This window comes from Haliotis cracherodii, unplaced genomic scaffold (assembly GCF_022045235.1).
Source record: "Haliotis cracherodii isolate W230 unplaced genomic scaffold, xgHalCrac1.p SCAF_11, whole genome shotgun sequence".
In the NCBI taxonomy this organism is placed as follows: Eukaryota; Metazoa; Mollusca; class Gastropoda; order Lepetellida; family Haliotidae; genus Haliotis; species Haliotis cracherodii.
In genome coordinates, this window is record NW_027266266.1 from 40,441,900 (window position 1) to 40,450,483 (window position 8,584).

At 41.9% G+C, this 8,584-nt stretch overlaps 1 protein-coding gene across 1 annotated transcript; it reads left to right on the forward strand.

Moving 5' to 3' along the window:
• The first annotated feature begins 3,962 nt into the window (after positions 1-3,962).
• LOC139455795 (uncharacterized) lies at positions 3,963-8,584 on the forward strand. Its single transcript, XM_071237344.1, has 5 exons — positions 3,963-4,044; positions 4,254-4,419; positions 5,487-5,630; positions 6,504-6,662; positions 7,716-8,584. The coding sequence occupies exons 2-5, from the start codon at positions 4,278-4,280 to the stop codon at positions 7,910-7,912; spliced, it is 642 nt and encodes a 213-aa protein (XP_071093445.1). The 5' UTR covers positions 3,963-4,044; positions 4,254-4,277; the 3' UTR covers positions 7,913-8,584.

Below are 8,584 nucleotides of genomic sequence, written 5' to 3' on the forward strand. Positions count from 1 at the left end.
CGTCAAAAGCCTGCCCGGGTTGAGGTCTAATTATAGCATTGTGGGAATTCCGTTACACTGTCGCGTGATTGGACAATTACACAGTGGGCCCGCTCGGCTGACACGCCCCAGGCAAGAGTGATATCTACAATGAACTACTGTGAAATTTAGCATCATTTGAAGAATGCTGAAGATAGCAGTTACTTGAACAAAATCAGTATCGCCTTAACGCCTAATAGATTTCCAAGAATCTTAAATTACACCGTGGTCAATAAATAGGGTTACGATGAAGGTACATTGTTCGATAGCTGTTTGATATTGTCGGGACCGTGGCGGTTAATTTCTCAATGTTTTGTTCATAGCCCATCACTGCACAGAAGATTTTTTTTTATAAAGTTCAACCCCATCAGTGTTATATCAGGGTTCCCAGTTCAGAGATTACCACATGATTGTCCGGATCCTCATCCGTAACTATGGCAACAGTGGCGGAAGGTATGTGGTTGCAGTCCGTCGAGTGTATGGTACAACATGTATACATGCACACACTTGATAGTAACTGAAAAATCCTGCGTTGCGGTTCTATCATTGGGCGTATGGGAGTACCGGATGATAGGTGAACAATATTCCAAGTAACATTATGCATTATGTAACGACAATATTTCTTTTAAGACAATATTTCACGAGTGCAACGTATTTTCAAACTGTGTTTGACTATCATTGATATAACACATGACAGATATTGATTTTCACTTTCGCTTTCAAGATGTTCAAGATGGCTGCGTGTATGCAACACGCTCATGTTTCTAAAACGTTTTCTGTGAAAAACCCAACTGTTAGTGTTGAAAAACAGAAAAAAATCGTTACTTACGGAAATTAGCCCGGTTATACTGAAATGGGTTTAGGTGTCACGATATTGGGTGGAAAGTTTGGTATTTGCTGTATCTTCGTTTGTTTTTATGTATCTATATTATATTAGCTATAACAAATTAAGTAGTTTTAGTAATTACACAATTCTGTTTCATAATTTATTCACCACTCCAAAAGCCGATTTCCCCTTCACAAGATATTGCTCCACAATGTTTACTATTTACCAAAGTTAACTGTCTCATGGGCATATTTTTGTGAAACCTAAGGATACAGTATGACTGTATTGCAAAGGTATAGACAAGAGCAGATTCAGGAGAGAGGGCCAAGTTGCCTTACATACATATGGGAAGGAGCGGTGTGTCTGTCCCACTATGATAATCGACGTGCTTGGATTTAGAAGACATTGCACCAAAGAAAATATGTTATTCACTGGATATCCAGTATTGTTTGTTTATTTTTAACGCGGCACTCATCGATATTCCAGCTGTATGACGGCGGTCTATAAATAATCGAATCACGACCCGACGATCCAGTGATTGACATCATGAGCATCGATCTACGCAACTGGGATAAGATGACATGCATCTACCAAGTCAGCGAGCCTTACCACCCGATCCCGTTAGTCGCCTCTTACGACAATTAGTGACGCCTCTTACGGCAAAAATGTTTTCTGAAGACCTATTCTACCTCGGACCTTCACGGGTCGGATGTCCAGTATTGTGGGTTCCCAGATAAACATACTTCATGAACATACTGTAGAAATGTTTGTGTGCAAACAACTGAAACAGTAACTTAATACAAATATCCTGTGTCTCACAAAACTCCAATCTCCTATCCCTCTTCACCTGTCATAAGTGTAAATGTCATATACATGATACGGACAAGACATACATGTGTTTCCGCTAACTCGTCAGACCCATCGATCAATGTATTACTCTGTTAAATCATTCATATCTTTAACTACACTTAGGTGTTAATGAAATTTGACATTTTTCGCGTATTATTTTTTCAGTCCACTTTATTTGAAACGGATAATCTACCTGAAACACTTCACAGCCTACAGCCACACTACGAGTGAGTGAGTGAGTGAGTGAGTTGGGTTTAACGCCGCTATTAACAATATTCCAGTTATATCACGGCGTGTCAGCTGAATGTGGGAGGAAAGCCCGAAGTGATGCAGGTCTCAGACGTTTACCACTTCGGTGAAACCCACGAGCACGGGTATGGTGCTGACAAACCTAGAAACATAATGGGGGCGAACCGGGATTCGAACCCACAATCATAGGTTTCTGGCGTGCCCGAGGGAAAGCAACTCTGCACAGCGAATCGCGGCGCCTTAGACGTCTGGGCCACCCGTGCCCCCGTCACACTACGAAGTGATACTAGATGAATGCTGACGTGCTTCACACCTTGTTTTTAAAATCAATAAAAAAATCCAGGCCTGCGATTAGGACCCACATACCTTAGAAGCTGCAGACTAAACTCTTCAGGCCCTTATTTAATAAATTACAGCTTATTGTAATAAATAAATCGACATGTAAATTCACAGCTGGCCATAATATAAGGACCAACGGGCTTTCGGGCAGGCGCTTATTTCAAACACTGTTCACACCTATTGTTGACATCAGTGTACAGCGAGTTGAGCGTTGCCAAATATCATGCAATGAGACACAGTTCAACTTAGACGCTAGATACTGTAGATGATATGTTACTTGAACACCGGCACGTAGGGACCGACCATTTGATAATCTGGTATTGGCCTGGGACTTTGTATCGAGCTCAGGTATATTTTTAGCTACAGCTACAAAACCCGATGCATTTTAACTTCAACGTATGGGCCTGTTTTTTTTTAGAGAAAAACACCTTACAGCAATGTAATTTTTGTGGCTAGCAATTTCCTTTTTTTCAACAGAATGAAACATGATTACTTAATGTACAGGCAGACGTAGTAGAATACTTTCCAAGTACGTATGTAATTGTCATATACACTAGGTAAAGTATTCCTTGTGATACAAAACCGCCTCCGTGGTCTAGAGGTAGAGCGTCCGCCCGGAGAGCGGAAGGTCCGGGGTTCTATCCCAGGCCGCGTCATACCAAAAGACGTTAAAAGATGGCATTAAGGGGCTAAAACAAGGACTGGTCAGCTCGGAGTCAGTATACTGTGTCTGAGTGAGGTACTCATGTTAAACTGCGGCATGGTATCTCAGTGGGCAAGCACTATCAATCGGCATCAGTCCGGACAAGTACAAGCAGCCACACACACACACATACACGTGCATGCACGTCGCTATGTAAGTGCAATAATCTTGGACACGACGTTAAACCCCATTTCACCTTACCTCACCTTGTGATACAAGCCATACGGATTGTGCAATATTTGTGCATGTCGTCGTTATAAGCTATGCTATATCTTGGCATACCACAAGAAAGTTTTATGCGAAATTTAAAGCAATCTTCCCTTGGAAAAAATATAGGGTGCGCGTGACACGAGCAGGTATTATATTTATGCATAAAGATTCCGAAAAAAACACACGAAACTATTTTTTTTAACTATTTATAAATTAACTAAATATGAATGCTATTCCTAAATGCAGTTACGCACGACATAGGACATCTTCAGAATCCTTGTCTTATGTTATAGGATGTTCAGAACATTTACGTATTTTCGAGACCGTTTCCCACTCTTCAGATGCACTAAATGCTGATGAGTTAAATGCTGTACACCAACTATTAACTACGCTGAAATGAGTGACCAATGGCCTAGAAATACCACGGCGGGGGACACCGGCCATAACAAATTGTACCCGTGTGGGAAATCGAACAGGCTAGAGTGTATTCATGGATCTCATTCTAGTTGGCATTGTATCATTCTGTCTTGTATCAGATTCTGTATTTTCTACAGCTACATTTCGCTGGATAATTTCGTGCGTTGGTTTATGCCAACCATTTAGGTTTCATCTTCCCGAGGCAAGGGAGTTAACTAACGGTAAAAGTCCAGCTTCCATTGTCTCGGGAACATGTTATTTGGTACGGTATCGCTCAAACGCACCCGAATGCAGAAACTAGGTTTTCGCCGAGACTAAGATTAGCTTGACGTCACCCGAGCGATAATTCTGTGTATGCGTGATCATATTCCTCAGTTCGACGGGGTTAAAAAGACAACACCAGATCAGGTGTGTAGTTCTTCTGCAACCAAAGGTACTGTGAAAAAACATCAAGTTGGACTAGTGATAATATTTGAAATAGATACCGCGTATGCATACACGACGAACGGTACACACATCTGTATGTGGCCCTGTTATGAATTTGTATGTAAACTATTTGAACTATAAATGAGTACGTATATTTTTCAAAGCGGTTTTTTAACGGTACAAACAACATATATTTCTACCAGGTATTGATTTCAGACTTTGTCACACAAGTGGCGGAATATGGCGTCTGCCAGCGGAGGGTTGCAAAGCCCTCGTGCCAACACTGAATCTATTGAGGACAGAGTTCAACATGATTACAGAGCCCTCATCATAAAACACGTGCGTTGTGGGTCAATCATTGGACGCATGTGCGTGCCCGAAGGTATGTGGGAGGTTAAGTTAATATTTATGTGGCGACTTTTCTACAGGCACGCGTGTAGTGGTCTAGGGGAGGTAACTCCCTTTTCTTCACGTGCGCCGTTCACACTGCACGCTGATCACGCTGCGCGCTGAACAGGCATGGTGAATGTCACGTTCATATTACCATTCCTGAATAAATATCTAAAAGAAACTACTGAATGATTTGTTCATGCGACGGATTTAACAGCATGCATATTTAGTTTTCAGATTTAAGTAGATAATATGTGGCTAGTATAAATAATGTAATTGAACCGACCGTGTACAAATAATGTTATTGCCGAGTTTTCCTATTTTGTTGAATTCTTCCGCACATGCATCGAGACGAGGGACAGTGCATACTGGAGCCATGTTTACTTCCCTTATTAAAAGCGTTTTCTCCATCAGAACGCTTAACATTTTTACAAATTTTCTTATTTTAATGGAGTTCGTCTTGCCTCAATCTGTTTACAATACAGCTGTCCCTTTTATCCGTATACACTTGCATTTCTAAAATGGCAAGTGATTCCTGCAGTTGCCTTGTCCTATTTTAAATGACGATGGTACATGTATATCGTTGTAAACAAAAGGCATGTACTTTCATTCCGCTCTCCTTTTATCTGAAAACACAATCCATTGTTTTGTTATAAAACAGAGTTTGCAAGGTTTGCAGTTATGAAACATAATTGGTAAGGTTTGCAGTTATGAAACAGAGTTTGCAAGGTTTGCAGTTATGAAACAGAGTTTGCATATAATAATTGTGCCTTCATTCTCTGCACACACATCCTGGTTTGGTGGCTTGATTGGCACCAACCATGTGGCAATTCCGGAACAGAATGGTTAATTACTGATAATTAAAAGAAAAGACGAGAATAAGGATTTGGTGGTTACCATGAGTGACCTGATCGTTTGCTTGGATCTGAACGGCATGGATAACTGATGCTGTCAATCGCTGGTCTGCCTGCTCTGTCTCGAGTATCTATGTGTATGTAGCAGGAACATTGCTGACTGCGTTGTCTAACATCACTCACTCACTCACTCATTTACCTTCAGAGCACCAAGAAACAGTAAATAACATCATGGCTTTGGAAAACTTTCACCAACAGTCCCAAGCAACAAAGGCATTCCTTGACTTTTTGAATACAAACGGGGAACCAAGAGACTATAACCTGTTTGCACAGATACTAGAGCTCGATGGTAGGTTTCAACACATGATATTTTTTACTACCAATGAGCTGTGGTACATGATGTGTTCTATCCACCTAGTCGTTCTATTTCAACAGAAATGGTTGACAGGGTAAAACTGATCAGAAAATGTTAAATAAAAGAATCGCATTTGTGGATGACGCTTGAACTTGTAAATTGACTGACCCCTACAAATATAACACGAACTCATAAATTGGATTATTGTAATTGTGAATACATAATTTCACCATATGCTTAAGTTTCAACGACTCAGCCTCAAATAGATGCTTAGGTTCCGACCATATTACATTCTGGGGGAGCCTGGGTTTGTGTATTGAGACCAAATATTTTTTCGGCTACAGCTGCAAAACCAGATATTTATTAATTTAAAACTATGAGCCAAAATATGTATTTCTTATCATCGCAATTTTTGTGGCAGACAATTTTTGTTTCAACAATGTGAAGCATAATTAATTATTCAACAAATGTGGGGGACGTTTTTCTTTTTCGATAAAATACCAGGCCCTCCCCAGAATATATCAAATTGTCGGCCCCTCAGTGGGTATGTGTAGAGTAAGTGAGTGAGATGGATTTAATGCCACTTTTAACTGTCGTTTATATCACGGCATACTATGTAGGTCAAAGACGGATATGGTGCAGAAGGAGGGACACTTCAGGACTGGAACACACGACGCATTTGAGCACAAATAAGACACTGCATGTTTAATATATATCAAGCCAACTTCACTATAACGAATAGGTAATACCATAGCATGTTTAGTTTCATATGCTCATACAGATAAATCACTTCTTCGTGTTGGTCAGTGTGAAGTGTCAATGTTCATGTGAATGCTCTGCTTGTATATTATATGTTTTTCACCCAAGGTTATGTCTATGTGTCTAAACTACTGCGTGGGGACGACACCCTTGATCCCAACACACACAAGGAGCAGTGCAGACTGATTCAGTTCTTCTGTAGAGACATCAGTGAGACGATTGACGTCAGTGTCCTGTATCCGAGGCTTGTGGAGGACGACTGGATGGGTGGGTATTAAAATACATTAGGTCGAGTGAAGTGCAATACCTATTTTGTAGCAGTCAACAGGTGTGCAAAGTTGTGAGGTATGTCAATCATTGAGAATGGAGTTCTTTAATCATATGTAATACAACATTGATGGTTCGTGATTCGGGTAAGTGTTTTACATTCATTTGCGATATTTCGTAGACACAACGAATAGATTTGTATTTGGTAGGCCATGTGTAGACCGCTCTTGTGGTAGAGCGTCCGCCCGGGGAGTGGAAGGTCCGGGATTCAATCCCCGGCCGCGTCATACCCAAAGACGTTAAAAAGATGATAGTTGTTTTTACCCTGTCTGGCGCTCGGCATTAAGGGGCTAAAAATTACAAGGACTGGTCGGCTCGGAGTCAGTATACTGTGTCTCAGTGGGAGTTCATGTTAAACTGTTAAACTGCGGCATCTCAGTGGGCTAGCACTATAAATCGGCATCAGTCCGGACTAGTACAAGCAGCCAGACACGCACGCGCGCACGTCACTATACAAGTGCAATAATCTTGGACCCGACGTTAAACCTAGCCCATGTGATGTGGATGAAATGAACATGTGGAAACGTTGAGAGGATGTTTGGGAATATTGTGTGTTTATGATATTGCAAACGGTTTAGGTTGATGGCTGGTTGGTTGGTTTGTTGTTTAACGCAGCTCTCAGCAATATTCCAGCTATGTGACGGCAGGTTCATGGTACATGTGAGCACCATGTGTTTGTGTCAAAGATGTAGTTGTCTGGGATTGTTTATCCAAGAAATTGTGGGGAATCAGTGTCAGAATATAGATGACCGCAGTAAATGCGCATGCTATATTCTTGTCGGCAGAGTGGACTTATATAGGAATTGGTAGTCATGTGCTGGCGAGACTGGGTGTGTGTCATGCTTATGGTACCCTGACGGCGTGGGACGTTGCTCGTGATATCAACCACTTGTTTGTTTAATTTGATTTTATGTATAGACCACCTTCATGAAGCTGAGATAGGGTTTACTGCTGCATTAAAACAAGACAATATTTTTTTACCTTTATTTTAAGACGACGAAGATGGACAACTGCTGCACAGACTGGCTGACAACAACGGCCGAATCTCCGCTGCTAAATGGCTTATATCAGTTGTACTGCCTCGACGTAAGGAAAACTGGTTCAAACAGTTTCTTCAGCTTTTATGGGATTGTGGCTATAACAGTCTGGTTGAACTGATTGATGAAGATTTCCATACCATTAACAGTTAGCGACTGCGATCCTGAACCAAGACATTGTCAGCCCTGCCGTGCATTACGATATGAACTTTACATTGCAGTTGAGCCGATGTCTCATGAGGCGCACGTCTTAAGGCCCCTCTACACAAGGCTGCGACCTTTGTGCCACCTTTGAGCAATCAAAAACATGCTAGGACGTTCAATGTCGCCTAAACCCAGAAAATCATGTTTCTATGTACCTGCCCAGCAGATGTTCACCAGTAAGTACTCGAGTCTGCAACCACAATGAAACACTTCAGGTACAAGCCCTCTATTTATAGGCAGGCTGAGGAGGCACTACAGGTAGCTCAAAGGAGGCAGAAAAGAGGCAAGAGCATTGCCATGGTGTCTCAAGGGTTGCCGTGGTCGCCGAATGGAGGCACGGGGTCACCAAAGTCATCGTTCAATGCACGCTGTTGGTCGCCAAAAGGAAGCACAAGGGAGGCAGAAGCGTCGCCCAGATTGACGGGAAAATATTTCAGCAGAACAGCATCTGTTACCTGGCGACCATTGGGCGACCACTGTGCCTTCATTCTGCAACAGCGGCAATGCTTGTGCCTCCCTGCTGCCTCCTTTCAGCCATCTTTGAGCAACCAACCTCCTTTGTGCGACTGTTTTAAACATGTTCAAAAATTGACGGCGACCATGGCCTTCATGGCGATGCCT

Coding starts and splice junctions, on each gene's coding strand:
- LOC139455795 (XM_071237344.1), top strand. CDS start 4,278: ATGGCGTCTGCCAGCGGAGGGTTGCAAAGCCCTCGTGCCAACACTGAA. Junction 4,420..5,486: donor ACGCATGTGCGTGCCCGAAG/GTATGTGGGAGG, acceptor ATTTACCTTCAG/AGCACCAAGAAACAGTAAAT. Junction 5,631..6,503: donor ACAGATACTAGAGCTCGATG/GTAGGTTTCAAC, acceptor TTTTCACCCAAG/GTTATGTCTATGTGTCTAAA.